Source organism: Eschrichtius robustus, chromosome 17, assembly GCF_028021215.1.
Source record: "Eschrichtius robustus isolate mEscRob2 chromosome 17, mEscRob2.pri, whole genome shotgun sequence".
Lineage (NCBI taxonomy): Eukaryota > Metazoa > Chordata > Mammalia > Artiodactyla > Eschrichtiidae > Eschrichtius > Eschrichtius robustus.
This window is the reverse complement of record NC_090840.1, coordinates 17,778,906-17,797,791: the sequence shown is the minus strand read 5'-3', so window position 1 is coordinate 17,797,791 and position 18,886 is coordinate 17,778,906. Positions and strand designations below refer to the sequence as shown.

General features: G+C 39.5%; 1 protein-coding gene across 2 annotated transcripts in view; it reads right to left on the bottom strand.

The window, feature by feature from the left end:
- Positions 1-7,359: 7,359 nt before the first annotated feature.
- TERF1 (telomeric repeat binding factor 1) overlaps positions 7,360-18,886 on the bottom strand; it is a 36,847-nt gene continuing 25,320 nt past the window's right edge. The window contains exons 9-10 of one of the 2 annotated variants that reach the window (XM_068525438.1): positions 17,349-17,458; positions 7,360-8,642 (exon numbers count right to left, since the gene is read on the bottom strand). In XM_068525438.1, coding sequence (XP_068381539.1) covers positions 8,466-8,642; positions 17,349-17,458 — 287 coding nt within the window. In that variant the 3' untranslated portion in view covers positions 7,360-8,465. The remainder of the gene's footprint in view (positions 8,643-17,348; positions 17,459-18,886) is intronic. The other variant, XM_068525439.1, reaches the window with a different exon arrangement.

Genomic DNA, 18,886 nt, shown 5'->3' with positions numbered 1-18,886 from the left:
AATGACAAGAGCAAGTTTAACAGGGATGGAAAAGTCCCCAGTATTTAATGCTGAGAGTAGCAATATTTCTGACTATATGTTCATTTAACTGTCAGAATTGTTTTTGTGGTAAATTAAATTCTTCAGAGATTAATAATGAAAATTTAAGTCTCATCAGGGTTGGGAACTTCAACTATAAGTTCATTATTAACATTTTAAGACCATTTCTAAGATCTGTAAAGCAAAACTTTTGAAGGCATACTTGGGTAATTTTCAATGTTGCTTAAAATCTTATACCAGTAAATAAACTTTCTGTTCACATTTTTAAAAGCTCTTTCTTTGTTTGACTAGAAAATACCTAAATCTTCTGGACTGGTCAGAGAATAAACAAAAATTTCACCAAAACCAAAACAAAACACTTCAGAATTGATAGGCATAGTTATGATGATTAACAGCAATAAAGCTATGATGTATTTATGGTTCCAATATGTGTTATAATAGTTAGCATATTTGAGTTGTATAAAATCAATTTTTCAAATTACATATTTAGCTTTCAGTACATGGCCATTAATTACTTTCATATTAAAGCATATTTTTATTTCTGTTCTTGAGAAGAATTTCATGGGCTAGAAGACATAATATTAAATAATGGTCTTGAAAAGCTTGTTATTAGTTCTAGCAAAGGAAACAGTACAGAACTGAAACATGTAGTCCAAGTGATTAATGAAGAACCAAAAGTTCTATTTTCAGAGATAAAGATCAAAGAATTTAAGACTTCTTTGATATTCCTTTTTAACAAGTATCTTGGGGTCCTTTCCACGGACACTCTACAATGATTTACGGGCCCTAGCATTACTTAATAGGCTGCTTTTCAAAAGTGCACGAGAAAAGTAATTTGAACAAAAATAAATATACCCACTCAGGAAAGAAGGGGAAAGGAATTAGAGATGGTGATCACTTAGAAAAGTGGAAAAAGAAAAAAATAAGAGAAGGGAAAAGAAAAGAGTAGAAAAAGGAACAAGGTGAACTATAATCTCACTATTCTTTTTTTAGGGCCTTTCTTGCAATGTTTTTATTCAAGAATGTTGCAATTATGCATAAAAAGCCATAGCAATAATTTAAGTTGTTGAGTTCTACTCTGGCATAAGAACTTTAATTAGCCATCTTTTCTAGGTATGCACCAAAATGATGTAAAATAAAACTGGTTCTGCCCTCTAAGAATATTCTAGTGAAGTTTCATACAAATAACTGTAAGTTGACTTAGACAACCTGAGCATTCTGAAGTATAAGCAACCTGGTAATGAGTATATTGAAAGAGAAGTGAAACTTCTAGGTCAAGGTGACAGATGGATATACATGTTTACCTTCTTCCTCAAATCTCATTGAGATTACAGAATTCACGGAAGAGAATACGTCTGTAACATAGACGAGAAGGTGGGAGTGGGAATCAGCCCAGAGATTTTGAAGATTTTTTTTGAAGATTGAAAGCACATGGGATTCTACTGATGGATAAACCAGAATGAAGGGATCGTACCCTTTATTTTTTTTTTTATGAATTTATTTATATTTTTGGCTGTGTTGGGTCTTCGTTGTTGCGGGCGGGCTTTCTCTAGTTACGGCGAGCGGGGGCTACTCTTTGTTGCGGGTGTGGGCTTCTCACTGCAGTGGCTTCTCTTGTTGCGGAGCACGGGCTCTAGGCACATGGGCTTCAGTAGTTGTGGCATGCCGGCTCACTAGTTGTGGCGCGCAGGCTCAGTAGTTGTGGCGCATGGGCTTAGTTGCTCCGCGGCATGTGGGATCATCCCGGACCAGGGCTGGAACCCATGTCCCCTGCATTGGCAGGTGGATTCTTAACCACTACGCCACCAGGGAAGCCCGACCATACCCTTTAAAACATGTAGAAAAGAAGGTGGAATCAGAGGTAAGAGCCATTCTTCTTGGGGTGGGGAAGTCCCACCCAGCACAAACAAGATGAATTTTTAAAATCCCCACCCCTAGAGACAAACTTGTAAAATTTAAAATCAAGGATAAAGAAAAGACTAAAACCTTCCAGAGAGAGAAAAACAGATTACCTACAAAGGAACAAGAATCCCCATGAGAGACCACAGTCTTTTCATCAGCGTCAGTGAATACTTGAAGTCTAATAGAGCAGGGGTCCCCAACCCCGGGTATCGGTCCGCGGCCTGTTAGGAGCAGTGCCGCACAGCAGGAGGTGAGTGGCGGGCGAGCGAGCGAGGCTTCAGTTGCCACTCGCTCCCCATCGCTCCCCATCGCTCCCCATCGCTCGCATTACTGCCTGAACCATCCCCCCCACACACACGCCCAACCCCCTCCGTAGAAAAATTGTCTTCCACGAAACCAGTCCCTGGTCCCAAAATGTTGGGGACCGCTGTCATAGAGTAAAGCCTCCAAGTTCTGGGTGAGAATAATTTCGAAACTAGCATTTCTATGTAAGTCAAGCTACTAATAAAGTGTGAAGGCAAGATTCAGCCTTTCAGGGGTATAGAGTTCAGAAGCCTTGTGAGATGGTCCTAAATAGGGTATTTTTTTTTCAATTAAACATGGCAGGTTGAACATATATTTACTTCCTTTACCTTCAAATAAAATTACAGTTAAAGGATTTTTTTAAAAGACAAAAAATATAATGATAAGGAGATTGAGAGAAAAACGCTGAAAAGAGATGGTCACAAAATTTCAGGACTAGTAAAGCAGAAGAAAGGAGAAAGCCAAATGTCTACAGGAGGGAATTTCAGTGGGCAAGGTCATTTACAGCACCCTGGAAAGGCTCAGGAACTTAAGGATCCAGATGCTTCCATCAATGGAATGGTTGACAGTTGGTATAAGAAACAGTTAGAGCCTTAGGTGGTTCTGCAGCCAGGCAACAGCTAGACAGAAGGTTTACTCTCTGCAGGGGGACTCCAGATTGGAAACACCAGCAACAACTGAGAATGGAGACTAAGTATCTATTCTGAATGGTGACCACCCCCTCCCTAGGTCCCTCATCCAAGTGCTCTGAGAAAACTACTCTCACCTGCTCAGAACAGTTTGCTAGATTCCGCTCTGAGGAAATAGATCATCCAAGAAAATGGCTGTAGGTACCAGCAGCTGCAATAGCCAAGTGCCTGTCCAATCACTACCTTGACCTGTGAGCACCCATCAGTGCTCACAGAGCTTCCAACCAGCTTCTTCATACTCATAAATATAAATGGACAGCCGAGTTCAACCAGACATTTGAGGAAAACCATTGACAAAGAAAGAGGGAAACCAAAATTAAACAGAAACAAGCAATATAACAAAACTCAGGCAATAAACACTGCCAGGGTCAGAAGAGATGCAATGATATCAATCATGAAATAAGAACAAAACGTCCTAAATAAGAACATTCAGAGAATTAGAAGCTCTTGTAAATTAAAAAGTTTGATAGTAGATATATGGTATGAAAACTTTGAAGGTAAAGTTTTGTGACACTTTCCCCAGAAAGTAAACAAAAAAAAATTAAAGATATAGAAATTTGGAGACAAAAGATAGGAAATTAGAGGAGCAGTCAAAGAGATCCAACATCTGAGTAATGGGAGTTCCAGAAAGAAAGTGCAAAAAAACCAGAAGGGAGAAAATTAGCAAAGAAATAACACAGTAATATTTTTTAGAACTTAGCACAGGGATTTCAGAAGTCACTGAGTGCCTGGCTCATTAGTTAAAAAAGAAAAGAAGACTCACAACAAAGCATGTTACCATGAAATTCTAGATCACTGAATACTTGGAGGAATCTACAAGCTTCCAGAGAGGAAAAAGAAAAAAAAGTAGGTGACATGAAAAGGCTCAGTAATCAGAATGGTATCAGACTACCTAAAGCAACATCTTGACGCTGATGACGACGGGGCAATGCCTTTGAAATTCTGAGACAAAATGTTTTCCAAACTGAAAATTCTATATCCAATAAAATTATTAATCAAATGTGAGGCTAGACAAAGGATATTTTCAGACATGCATGATATAAACATTTTTCACTCTATGCATATTTTCTCAGGAGGTATAGGATGAGATGCTCTAGATAAACGAGAGTTAAAACCAAGAGAGAGGATCCAGGAAACAGGGAATTCAAACCAGGAGAGAGATGACTGGGACGCCCAGAGCCAAGATAAGGGAGATGTAAGCTTGACAGCTGTGCAGCAAGCCTGGAGGGCAAACAGACACCAAGGAGTAGGAGGGCTGTCACCAAAACAAAACAACCAAAAAAAAAAAAAAAAAAAAAAATGAAATTGGGAATTCCCTGGCGGTCCAGTGGTGAGGACTCAGCGCTCTCACTGCCGTGGCCCAGGGTTCAATCCCTGGTCGGGAAACTAAGATCCCTCAAGCTGCACAGCGTGACCAGAAAAAAAAAAATGTCAATAGAATGACATATTTCAATGTATTCAGAGGTCTTCAAATTGGTCAGAGAATTTGGAGATAAATAAGTGATGAGTACACACAGCTCAAGTGTAAAAAACAGAGTTATAATACAAACACTGAATATTGGTTTAACCAAAAACTGATGCAAATACGCTGGAAGAACTGGGGAGAAGCATCTGTATGGGTGCAAGTTGTGTGCTTATGGAGGGTGGAGGGGGAGCGCACAAGAGACCTAAAATGTCATCCTATGTAGTGGGGGATCACTAATATAATACTTCACACTGAAAAATAACAAACAGCAGTATAAGCATATTTTTAGTAAGTATAAAAATCAATACTCGAGGAAAGAGCTGAAAGAGTTGAGAATCGCCTTTAGGGAACAGTGTAATATTATTATTCCTAATTTTACACTTCATGTAAATTGGAAAAGCCTTGCAGCCATTCACTGGAAACAACTCAGGGACTGAATATAAAAACTGACAATGGGCAGACCTTATAGGACAATTCCAAGCCACAACCTCTGCAGCAATGAGTTTAGAACACCGAACTAAATCCCTGCAGCTATCTACCCAGAATGGGCAGGACTTGGTTGATGACTGCCAACATCCCTATTTTTGGTCCCTACTTGCAACTCAGGACCAATCAGAGAAAGCCAAATATGTTCCCCCAAACAATCACATAAGATGCCTGCTGCTGGGCTTCCCTGGTGGTGCAGTGGTTAAGAATCCGCCTGCCAAGGCAGGGGACACAGGTTCGAGCCCTGGTCCAGGAAGATCCCACATGCCGCGGAGCAACTAAGCTGGTGCACCACTGCTATTGAGCCTGCGCTCTAGAGCCCACGAGCCACAACTACCAAAGCCCGTGCGCCTAGAGCCCGTGCTCCGCAACAAGAGAGTCCACTGCAATGAGAAGTCCGCGCACCGCAACGAAGAGTAGCCCCCGCTCGCCGCAACTAGAGAAAGCCCACATGCCGCAGCTAGAGAAAAGCCCGCACGCAGCAACAAAGACCCAATGCAGCCAAAAATTAAATAAATGAATAAATAAATTTATTGAAAAAAAAAAAAAGATGCCTGCTGCTAGTCGGCCAGACTCAGCTTCCTCATGCCAACAATGTCCAATCAGAGAGCACCTGAAGCCTTAGTTTTTCACTAGAAAGCTTCCCCACTGTGAACGTCTGCCTGCACCCCTGCCAAACACAAGTGATGGTGGCTGACTCCCTTGCTACAGCAAGCGCTGAATAAACAGCCTGTTTTCTCTTCTGAGTCGTCTTCATTTATTTCCACGACTCAACAGCACAACGAATGGCTGTGATAGAATTATACAACATTACTGTATAGAAATGCAAATGACAAGTACAGCTACGTACACGATCATGTTGAAAGAAAAAATGGCAAAGAATACAGAGTATTTCATTTAATTTCCTTACATCAAAAAGAAAGATACGCTCCCAGCATTGGCAGATTGGCTCTGAGTTGGGGCACTCGCTCAACGCCACCTACAACTCTGCCTTAGCCTCCACCTCCTGCACTTATGAAGCCTAAAGATCACTCAGCGTAAAGGCCTAGGGTCCCCCCAGGTCTTTGCTGAGACCGCGTCTAGTCCTGGGCATGCGCCTCACCTTCTGGATTCCCTGGTTTACTCCAGAGTCCTTCAAAGCCTTAACCGCCCATGTACCTTCCTCTCCAGGCTTTTCAGTCTGTCTGCTGTCCCTGACCCCAGGCAGATGTAGGTAATGTTTTCAAAGCCCTTAAAGAGTTCAGAAGGGGCAAAACAAAGGCAAATCTCTGAACTGAACCCTCAGGGAACCGCCAGACAGGTCAAAACACACCACCACAATCCCGAGCACTGTATTGGCCCTTGCTGAAGCATCAAGCCACACCAAGAACACAAGTCACTTGTCGCCTTAAGCCGGGTAAGCAAAAACACCAAAATCCTCCTACCAAAGTTTAGTAGCCTCTTTCTTCATTAAGCGTGTCCCAGTTGTTTTAAGTTTCATTAGATTTGTTTCAAAAAGTTGATTCTAACAGTTTTTGTCAGCTTACTACTTGCCTCAGACACGGGAAGACTCTTTGGAGCTCCCTACTCTGCCATTTGTCACTCTCTATGTAACCTTTTGAATGACTAAATCTTAGAAATGGAGGGCAGATTAGTGGTTGCCAGGGGTTGGAGGAATGATGGAGAGAGTTGAGTGGCAACAGAAGGGATCCTCACAGTGTTGGAGTATCTTGCCTGTGGTAGATACATGCACCTACACAAATGATAAGTTTTTTGGAATTAAATACACACACTGCACGCACATGGTACAAGACTGGGGAAATCTGGATAAAATTGGTGAATTATATCAATGCCAATATCCTGATGGTGATATACTATAGTTTTACAAATTGACATTGGGGTAAGCTGGAACAAGTGTACAAGGGACCTCTCTATTATTTCTTACAACTATGTATGAATCTATAGTTATCTCAACAAATTTCAATTTAAAAATTCAAAAGATTCAGATTAAAATGAGTAAGTACTAGGAATACAATTACCCAATTTATTCTGCTTTTCTTTTTTATGCACCCACAAGTTATATGATAAAAATCTGTGCTTACGTAAATCTATAGCAGCTCTTTTAATTAAAGTAAAATAAAATTCCAATCAAGAACCATATTATAGTATAACTGATAGTGATTTTTTTAGTGGCACATAAAATAACTGGGCATCTTACAGTTTGTATCAACTTAGATTTGATGACTTAGGGTATGTTTGGAATGAGGTTGACCAACTGGTCTATTTTGGCTCATGCCGTCAGCTTTGGCACTAACCATCAAAATGTCGGCAATAAACACGGTGATAGTAACTAGTGTAACAGGACAGACCGAGTCAGGAAACATTATCCACATTTCTATTTATTATACGTATAGGACAACAACTTCAGGAACAATGAGAAAGTAATGTATAAAACTCTAATAAAGAAATACAGATTACAAAATAATCATTTAACTTTTTAAGCAAATGCTTAAGCATTTTCACACATTTGTTAAATAAAGCATACGAAACTCAAAATGCTACATAATTCTAGTTTTTTACTAAATCCTCTAGAGAATATGCTGGTGAAAACTCAAAACTGTCTAATAAGGTATGCATGATCTTGTTTATTTAGTATTTGTCACAGTCGTCAAAATGATCATGGTTAAAGTGGCAGGTGTGGTGGTGGTGGGATGAACCAGGAGACTGGGACTGACATGTATACACTAATATGTATACACTGGATAACTAATGAGCACCTGCTGTATAAAAAAATAAATAAAATTAAATTAAAAAATTTAAAAAAAAATGATCATGGTTAAAATCCATTTAAGCACTTATAGAATACTATTTAGGCCCAATATTTATCTAACTAAATGAAAATATCAGAGAAATTGATATTTATGGTACCAGGTTATAAAGAACCTTTATGTAAAACCATCTTTGTCAAAGTTTTAACACTAGAACAAAAATCAAATATACCTAAATGAGACATAAGCTATTCTTAGTAGTAGTATAAACTCTGTCCTATGGGTATTACTATTGTCAAGTTTTTTCCTTTATATGAAACTACCGAAAGAAAAATTTAAGTATAACTCACAGATTACTTTGTACATTTATCATTCTATAAGCAAATATCTTAGTAATTAATATATTAAGGCCATAAGTCAAATAATTACTCATTATGTCAAAGGCCTATTCACTGATTTAGAAACTTGACTTTTATGTGTGTCATGGAGTTGAAATCAGCCCACAGACACAGAATAGGTTAACAGCAATATATTTTTTCTCTTACCAGGCTTGCACTTTTTTTATTGGAACAGGGTTTGGAGGTAGGAGTTTTGAAAGCACTAGGGTTCGAAAAGTTTATTTTTTTATCAGAGTGAAAAGATTCTTAAAGAATACAATGATGGTATATAATCTTGCTCTTACAGCACAAATCCTCATATTAAATGACTGTGCCGCAGAAAAATACTGTAATGCTTTAAACAAAATTTTAAGCTACATTAATGACCACCAAGTTTCAAGCAAAATGCAGTGATCAAAATATTTAACTGTCGTCTCATCAGGCTCTGCAAACACACTCAGTCTTCACTGTCCGAGCATATCAGCTTCAGCTTCTTCATAGTCCTCCATCTGTCTTTCAACATGACGCTTGTTCGGTTGTTGAATTTATAATGTGATAGTATTTTAGACCAATTTCCCTCTCCGTATTTCCTCACGCCAGATCTCAGATTCTTGTCTTCTTCCCAAAGCCACGCCTTTTGATGAAAAGTAAGATAGTTATTCACAGAAACAATTTTTTTTTTTTCAACTGAGGTATAAATGACAAATAACATTTTATTAGTTTCAGGTGTACAACATAATGATCCAGTATTTATATATACTGTGAAATGATCACCACAATAAGTCTAGTTAACATCCATCAAAAGCAGATAAAAATAGAACAGTTATTCACAGAAACAATTCTTTAAATAACATATCTACTATAAATACAACTTTTTTATCAGTATCATGTTACAATTTCTTAACGGTGGAAGAAATTCTGTAAACATATCTTAGATTTCTGTAAGATCTTATTGTGGTGATATTGTCAAGGGTCCTGACTATATTACTGTTCATTTTACATGAACACACTATGGCTCAGCTGCCCAAGATCAGACAGCTACAAAGCGACAGAGCTAAACACAAACCCAATTCGTCTGACTTTAAGCCCACACTGTCTCTTAAGATGCTTTTCTACAACTGTTAATAGATTAGAGATATGTAGGATTCACAAATACCAACGAGAACTTATGAATATTTAATTCTTCCCTAATGAACTCAGTGAAAACCCTGTTCTATGTTGGGCAAAGTACACACACGCATAAAACTCAAATCTTCTCTAAAACAGATTTTTGAGAACTAACACAAACTAGTTAAAAAAACACTATTTTGTTTTTGGAGAAAATGACTGAAGAATTTTAAAAGTCAAATTCAGTATTATACACAGAAGATTACTGACACCTGGCATTTGTTATAGGTGACCAACTAATTACTCCTTCTGCTGACATGCTGAGGAGCAATATGATCATCTGAGTGATTATTTACCGTTTCTGAACTATGAATAACTTCCCCAGCTGACTCACATTTGCTTTAAAAATCCATTCATCATCAGCCACAAGAAGGCAAATACTGTAAGATTTCGCTTGCATGAGGTATCTAGAGTAGTCAAATTCCCAGAAACAGAAAGTAGAACGGTGGCTGCCAGCGAATGGGAGGAGGAGGGGGAATGGGGAGCTGTCTTATGAGTCTAGTGTTTCAGTTTTGCAAGGCGAAAAAGTTCCGAAGTTGTTGCACAACAACGTGAATGCATTTAATGCCAGTCAATCATACACTTAAAAATGATTAAGGTGATAAGTTTTATGCCATGTTTTACTACAAGTAAATAAAATTTTTAAAATGAGCAAAGGACTTGAGTAGACAATTCTCCAAAACAGATATACAAATGGCCAATAAGCACTTGAAAAAAATGCTCAACATCACTAATCATTAGGGAAGTGCAAATCCAAACCACCAGGAAATGTCACCTCAAACCCATTAGGATGTCCACCACCAAAAAAACTAGAAAATAATATGTGTTGGCGAGGATGAGAAACTGGAACTCACGTGCTGTTAATGGGAATGAACAACTGTGTGACTGCTAGGAAAAATAGTATGGTGGTTCCTCAAAAATTAAAAGTACTATGTGACCCAATTCTACTTGTGGGTATATATCCAAAAGGACTGAAAGCAGAGACTTGAAGAGAAATTTGTACACCCCTGTTGATAGCAGTATTACACGTAATAGCCAAAAGGTGGAAGCAACCTAAGTGTCCACTGATGGAGAACTGCATAAGCAAAATGTGGTATATAAATATGAGACATTATTCAGCCTTAAAAAAGGAAGAAAACGCTGACACATACTACAATGTAAATGAATCTTGAGGACATTATGCTAAGTGAAACAAGTCAAACACAAAAGAACAAATACTGTAGGATTCCACTTATATGAGGTACCTAAAACAGTCAAATTCAGAGACAGAAAGTAGAAAAGCTGGTTGCCAGAGGCTTGGGGGGGAGGGACGAATGCGGAGTTATTGTTTAATGGGTACAGAGTTTTATTTATTTATTTTTTTTAATTTACTTATTTATTTATTTATTTTTGGCTGTGTTGGGTCTTCGTTTCTGTGCGAGGGCTTTCTCCAGTTGTGGCGAGCGGGAACCACTCTTCATCGCGGTGCGCGGGGCTCTCACTATCGCGGCCTCTCTTGTTGCGGAGCACAGGCTCCAGACGCGCAGCCTCAGTAGTTGTGGCTCACAGGCCTAGTTGCTCCACGGCATGTGGGATCTTCCCTGACCAGGGCTCGAACCCGTGTCCCCTGCATTAGCAGGCAGATTCTCAACCACCGTGCCACCAGGGAAGCCCCGGGTATAGAGTTTTAGTTTTGCAAGATAAAAAGAGCTCCGTGGATACATAGTGGTAATGGTAGCACAAGATGTGTTTAATGCCACTGAACGATACATTTTAAAATGGCTAGGATGGCAAATTTTGTTTTGTGTATTTTATTATAATTAAAGAAAAAAAAGTCCAGCTCAGCTGTCTGATACACTATCAAAGAGAACCTCCAGATGCTTGTAGACAAACGTGAGATGAAAACTATCTTGTGTATGGCTCAGGGCCATAAGACTGGCAGTGTCCGTGTCCATCATTATACCTCTTGCGGGTCTGAGCCGCCACCTATCAGCAACCGTGCTGCCTACAAGGGCACAGCTAATCAACCTCTAGACAAAGACATTTTTTTGCGGTATGGCAAAAAAGAAAAAAAAAAAAAAAGATAATGTATTTCAGGACACAAGCAAAAACTGTGCCCTTAGTACTATTCTCTTTTGTCTTTTGCTTTATTTGAAAAATAAAAAATAAAATCAGCTAAGAGAATCATAACAACCCTAGCCATGCCCATAACTCAAGATACAAACAGCATACAACAAATTAAAATGCACCAATCTTTTCTTTCCGTAAGGTTAAAAAGTTTATATAACTTATACTTAAAAAATTGTGTATCATTTCTAGTGCCTTTTAGAGGAAAAAACAATGCTTTGATAATGCTTTAAAAATGGTATTTACTTACACCAATGGAATCCTTGGGTCTAGTGCTATGTCAGTAAATGACAGAAGCATTTTACAGTTTCTGATCTTTTGAAATGTACACATTCCAGCCTAGTTTGGCCTATTTTTAAAGCCTGATTTGGTGTGAATAATCAAGTAGAAAATCTAAACTTGGATAATATGTAGTGAGCAACTACCTTTCACTGGTCCAGATAAATCATTTCAAAGACCTCTATTTTAGATCATAAATAGTAAGTCTATACTTTTTTTTTTTAACTTTTGGCTACACCCCACGGCATGTGGGACCTTAGTTCCCAACAAGGGATTGAACACACGCCCCCTGCATTGGAAGGCAGAGTCTTAACCACTGCACCGCCAGGGAAGTACCAGTAAGTCTATACTTTGGAGAAGGAATTGTTTCTCACAAGGCCACCGGGTAAGCTCTAGGCTTGCTCTACTGCCTTCTGCATAGATGACTTGGTGACTCAAAGGTGTGCCCCTACTTGCCCCCTTCACTTCCCTCAGATGATGGGGAGCCAGAGCTAAGGGCCCATCGCTTTCCCATGATGCAAGACCTTCCGACTGGCTACTTTGCTCAGGAATATGGAGATCTCAGCCTGTGATGCTGAGGAGGCTGCTGGAGGCCCAATGGTGCCAGAGGCTTAAGTGTTCCAGAAACCAAGAACCAGAGTGGTCCCCAAACAGAAAGAAACCCTGTGTGTGTCTCTGAGACTAGAATCTGCCAGTTTTCTAACATTTACTTTCTGCCTCAGAGGAAAGATATAGGAGGCAAACATAATCACATAAAAAAGCAGCTGGATTTAGAGATCTGATTCCTAGTCTTCACTGTAAACCACATATTTCTGTGGGGTCATAACTGAATATTATGTATTGGCACCATCCAACTCAGGACATTTCTTCCCACAGGCCAACTGGATTCTTTCCCCTAAACAAGAAGTTTTTATACTGAGCAGACACTGTGTCACGATTGTGGCTGTGCAGTTCTTACATCCTCTAAACTTCACAGGTTCATAAAACAGGAAGAAGTAAACCATCAGTCTGAAAGTACAGCCCGCTCCCCCCATTGTTTGCAGTAATGTGTGGAAGTTATTTTAAACAGTGTGCCTTGTGTTGCTCAAATCTAGCTGGCCCACCAACCCAGGTTCCGTGTTTAAACATCAACTGACTGTGAGAAGGGGCTTTGGAAGAGCTTTATAAACTGAAATATCCTTCCATTTCATCACTCAGATTCCTGAATAGGAGTTGGGAATAATGCCTTTTCATCTTTCTTATCCTCTCTTTTTTCTCTTACTGTGAAAAATAACAGTCAACCTCAAGTCACACATTGGACCCATTGCCTGCTGAGACAGGATAGTGGGTTTCTTGGTCACACCTGTGTAGGTGCTCAATGTAGTATAGACATGTTTTAAAATAAAACATGATGTATATTAAAAAGTGATATCATTTGTAATTTTAAAAATATTGTATCGTAATTCCCATTACATACCATCTACGGGAAAAAAGTCTTTATTCTAGAAAGGTACTTACTTTCTTCTTGAATAAATTTACAAAAGGAAGGCCTCTTTTCAAATTGTGATGAGGCAGGCAAAAATATCTTTGTCTGTTTAACATACAAATGCAGCAAGAAGAAACTGTCCAAGAAGAAACTGTGCAAGACTGCCGCAATAAAAAGTTTTAAAGAACCAAAATCTCAACACAAAGTAAGATAAAATCATTCACTCATCTGAAACAAATTATCCCACCAAAAAGCCAACAGTGGAAAGCTAAAAATAAAACCAGACACAGAATTCTTTTTTGACATAGTAAATAGTGATAGACGATATCACCTGTATTCTACGTTATGTAGTTGATATTCCATATTTCATTTCAAATACATAAAAAGACAGAAACTTTTCTTGATACATATCTATAAATAAAACCTATAATCCCATTTAGAATTGTTGCCAGAAGAACAACAGGGAAAGATAAAATGTATGAGGCAGAGACTTCCGGATTTTAGACCAACCTGGAGAGCTTGGAAATATCACCCCAGTCCTCACAACAAGAAAAAAGGTGAACAAACTGAAAAGTCAACAACTCTTCCTAGATCCGTCAAAAAATTAATGTCACAGGGCAAACAGAGAGGTGGATACAGAGAATCATAGCTTACTGGAAGCAGAAGGCCAGGAGAAGCAGCTCACAGCTGGGGCCAGTACTGGGAGGAATATTTAACTGTGATGGACAAATTGAGGGAGGCTCATTGTGAACAAGCTTGAGTTAAAAACTCCACGGGCCCAATCTTAGGGGGCCCACAAACTTGTGAGTTTTCTCTCCAAAAGCCCCACCAGGTTCTCAGGGTGAAGATGACAGAATAATCTCCTCCTGCTTCTAGCAGGGGGAGGAGGAAAATACCCATTTCAAAATACATCCAGAGCATTCTGTTCTCATTAACAAAGCCTGCCCTCGGACTTCCCTGGTGGCGCAGTGGTTAAGAATCCGCCTGCCAATGCAGGGGACACGGGTTCGAGCCCTGGTCCGGGAAGATCCCACATGCCGCGGAGCAACTAAGCCCGTGCACCACAGCTACTGAGCCTGCACTCTAGAGCCCACGAGCCACAACTACTGAAGCCTGTGTGCCTAGAGCTCGGCTCCTCAACAAGATAAGTAACTGCAATGAGAAGCCTGCACACTGCAAGGAAGGGTAGCCCCCGCTCGCCACAACTAGAGAAAGCCCACGTGCAGCAACAAAGACCCAATGCAGCCAAAATAAATAAATAAATAAATAAATAAATAAAATAAAACAAAGCCTGCCCTCAAGAGACACTATTTTTGCCAGTGCCTAACTGACCTGTGGAAACACCCAACTTCAGCCCCCTCTAGCCCTCCTGTCTCACCCAAGAGGGGGAAATAAAGGCTGAGAAGCACATATGAAGGTCTTAACCCAGGATACAAGCTCATTAAAAGAATGAGACAATCACAGAACTAAAGAGTGTTTCCTATCCCCCTCCCCCACCTCATCACGACATTATTTGGGTTCCTGTATAACAAGTGCCTCAGCTGAAAGAGCTGCCTCAGACTCTTATTTACTAAGAAGGAGTCTCTAGGGAAACACAAATACAACAAGGGAGACAAAAACACAGAAATTTTTGTCTCTGACACCCACAGCTACAGCGAACAGTAAACAAAGCCTAACTCCTAGCCAGACAGACATAAAACCACACACTAAAGGCCAATTTACCGTCAGTTCCTTTTATCTGATACATCATGTCCAGCTATCAACAGAAAATGATAAAGTACACTAAAAGGCAGAAAACACAATCTGAAGGGACAAAGCAGCATCATGCTCAGCTATGGAAGAGATTCTGGGATCACCAGACCGGGAATTTTAAATAAATATAGTTAATAAGCCAATGTGCACTTTTCCACTAATGGGAAAAATGGACATGTAAAAACAGATGGGTAAATGTAAGCAGAGATATGTAAACCCTAAGAAAGAATCAAAAGGAAATGCTAGAAATCAACAACACAGTAAAAGAAATGAAGAATGCCTTTGATGGGCTCATCAGCAGACTAAACATGGATGAAGAAAGAATCCAGTGAGCTTGAAGGTATGTTAATAGAAACTTCCCAAACTGAAAAGCAAAAAGAATGAAAAAAAAAAAAAAAAAAGAAAAAAGAGTAGCCAAAAGTGTAAGACAATTACAGAAGGTGTAACATACACATAATGGGATACCAGAAGAAAAGAGAAGAAGAAAGATCTGAAGTAATAATGACTCAGAATTTTCCAAAATTAATGACAGACATCAAAACAGGTCCAGGAGGTGCTTCCCTGGTTGGCGCAGTGGTTAAGAATCTGCCTGCCAATGCAGGGCATGGGTTCCAGCCCTGGTCCGGGAAGATCCCACATGTCACAGAGCAACTAAGCCCGTGCGCCACAACTACTGAGCCTGTGCTCTAGAGCCTGCAAGCAACAACTACTGAGCCTGTGTGCCACAACTACTGAAGCCCATGCACCTAGAGCCTGTGCTCCGCAACAAGAGAAGCCACCGCAATGAGAAGCTCACGCACCGCAATGAAGAGTAGCCCCCGCTCACCGCAACTAGAGAAAGCCCGCACGCAGCAACAAAGACCCAACGCAGCCAAAAATAAATAAAATAAATAAATAAATTTATTGAAAAAACAAAATAAAACAAAACAGGTCCAGGAAGCTCAGAGAACACAAAGAAGGATAAACACCAAAAAATCTATATCTTGGCACATCATATTCAAAGTGGGGGAAAAAAAATCAAAGACAAAAAAATATATGTGACTTTTGGTTGCATATAGTGGCATAAGGTCACCATTTCCTCATTCTCCTTTGGGAATTCACCCAACAGCAACAAGGAAAGAAATGAAATCCCAAACTCATAAAATTAAGAGAACCCTTTGTCCTGAACCATAACACAGATGAATGGGGTCCATTATTGGTGGAAACTGACAAAAGGTATGTGAAGAAGTGGGGCACAAGCCACTCTACCTACAGATCACAGAAAGCCCGTGGTGTACACATTTCCAAAGTAAGGAACATATCTTGAGGTGCACACCTTAAATCCCTGGTCTGCAACAGCAGGAGCCTCCCTCAATCAGCATTACCTCCAAAAAGTAGAGGTGGTGCACCTAAATTAGGAATTATGCAGACAAGCAATAGTTGCAGGAAGCAAACCAAAAATTGGAGTTGACTGCTATGTTCACTGGGGGAGAAGCCATGGTCAAAATAAACTTGAGTCACAGGAGATATCCCTAGTAACCTAGAACTTGACCCTAGCCCAGCACCTCAACAATGAACCATTTGCAAATAGCTTATCAAAAAAAAAAAGCATCTTAAATAAAGAAGAGTAAGAAGAAAAGTATAGGATCATCTTCCACTGCCAGCATGACCAAACAAGGACCAGATTTACTCACCTGCTGTGAACAACTAGAAAACCAGATAAAATATAGTAAACAATGGTTTCAGAAACTGGATGGATGGCACAGGACTATAATCACTGAGAGGGCAAACAAATGAAATGAATCCTAAAAGGGACCCATTTTAGCTTTCTGAATAGAAAAATTCTTTACCAAATGATATTTTTTCTTTTTTTTTTTTTTTAAAGCACAGAAAAATCTTATTTAAATTGAATCTATGGAGGCCTCCCTGGTGGCACAGTGGTTAAGAATCCGCCTGCCAATGCAGGGGACACGGGTTCGAACCCTGGTCCGGGAAGATCCCACATGCTGCGGAGCAACTAAGCCCGTGCGCCACAACTACTGAGCCTGTGCTCTAGAGCCCGTAAGCCACAACTACTGAACCCACATGCCACAGCTACTAGAGCCCGTGCTCTGCAACAAGAGAAGCCACCACAATGAGAAGCCTGTGCACCTCAACGAAGAGTAGCCCCTACTCACTGCGACTAGAGAAAGCCCGCACGCAGCAACGAAGACCCAACACAGCCAAAAATAAATAAATTAAATAAGTAAATAAATAAATAGAATCTATGTTAGGAAGATACAAATATAAAAACTTACCAAGTAGATTTAAGTTCCACCCTACATCTGATGAACTGATTTTATGATGACAGTAATACAATAATTCTAAATAAATGTCACTAACACCCAGCTTAAGAATATCTTTAAAATGTGGCTGAACTTTGAATAGGCAAATTGGTCAACCAATCTAAGATGGCAAAATTAAAGATGGCAAAGAGAAAACATTTTATCCTCAAGATTTTTTAGGGTTGAACAGAAATGTGAAATAATCACAATTATTCAAGTTATGACTTTAATATCCATTAAGTATTATTTAATTATAATAAACAAATACCTGTTTTTTTCTAGATCGATGTTTTTCAGGAGTTAGAGGCTGACTGTTTAAAACACTTATTCTCTTGCTTTCAGTGGCTCGCCTACTGTTCTCTTTTTTCTTTCTTCCACCTAAAAGTAGAAATGCTGTCATCAAAAACTGTCTCACATTAAAAGAATTATATAATTGTTTTTTTGGCCACACCATGCAGCATGTGCGATCTTAGTTCCCTGACCAGGGATCGAACCCATGCCCCCTGCAGTGGAAGCATGGAGTCTTAACCACTGGACCACCAGGGAAGTCCCAGAAGAATATTTTTAAAGGTTACCATGAAATTCCTACCTACTGGTTAGCTATTTTTTTAAAAAAAGAACTCTGTTTAGTTTTTTTCCTTTGAATCTGGAAGCAGCGTGATATAGTGCAAAGATCAGGGATGTGTTTCCTTTCCAACCTGGGCCTGGCAGAATCACTCCTGCAAAGGGTGTCAAGAAGAAGGGCCATTCTAGAAAGCCCAGAGATAAACCCACGCACCTATGGTCAACTAATCTATGACAAAGGAGGCAAGGATATACAATGGAGAAAAGACAGTCTCTTCAATAAGTGGTGCTGGGAAAACTGGACAGCTACATGTGAAAGAATGAAATTAGAACACTCCCTAACACCATACACAAAAATAAACTCAAAATGTATTAGAGACCTAAATGTAAGATCGGACACTATAAAACTCTTAGAGGAAAACACAGGAAGAACACTCTTTGATATAAATCACAGCAAGATCTTTTTTGATCCACTTCCTAGAGTAATGGAAATAAAAACAAAAATAAACAAATGGGACCTAATGAAACTTAAAAGCTTTTGCAAAGCAAAGGAAACTACAAACAAGACGAAAAGACAACCCTCAATGGGAGAAAATATTTGCAAACGAATCAATGGACAAAGGATTAATCTCCAAAATATATAAACAGCATGCAGCACAATATTAAAAAAAACAACCCAATCAAAAAATGGGCAGAGAGAATGGACTTGAGGACATGGGGAGGGGGAAGGGTAAGCTGGGATGAAGTGAGAGAGTGGCATGGACTTATGTATATTACCAAATGTAAAATAGATAGCTAGTGGGAAGCAGCCGCATAGCACAGGGAGATCAGCTCGGTGCTTTGTGATCATCACCTAGAGGGGTGGGATAGGGAGGGTGGGAGGGAGACACAAGAGGGAGGGAGGAGATATGGGGATATATGTATAGCTGATTCACTTTGTTATAAAACAGAAACTAACACACCATTGTGAAGCAATTATACTCCAATAAAGATGTTAAAAAAAAATAAAATTAATTAACATAAAAAAAGATGTACAATATTGTAAACCTTGACAATGTAAAAGTAGGGTATAGAGGAGAGCAGTGAGAAGGCAGAAAACGTGGGCAGGAGAAGAAAAGTGAGGTGAAGGAGTGGCAATTTCCTCCTTTCACATTATAGGGAGTCAGGAGGTATTATCTAAAATCAAATAAAATATAGCAGTATATTATTTCGAGTTATGAAGACAACCAATAGTAGATTTAA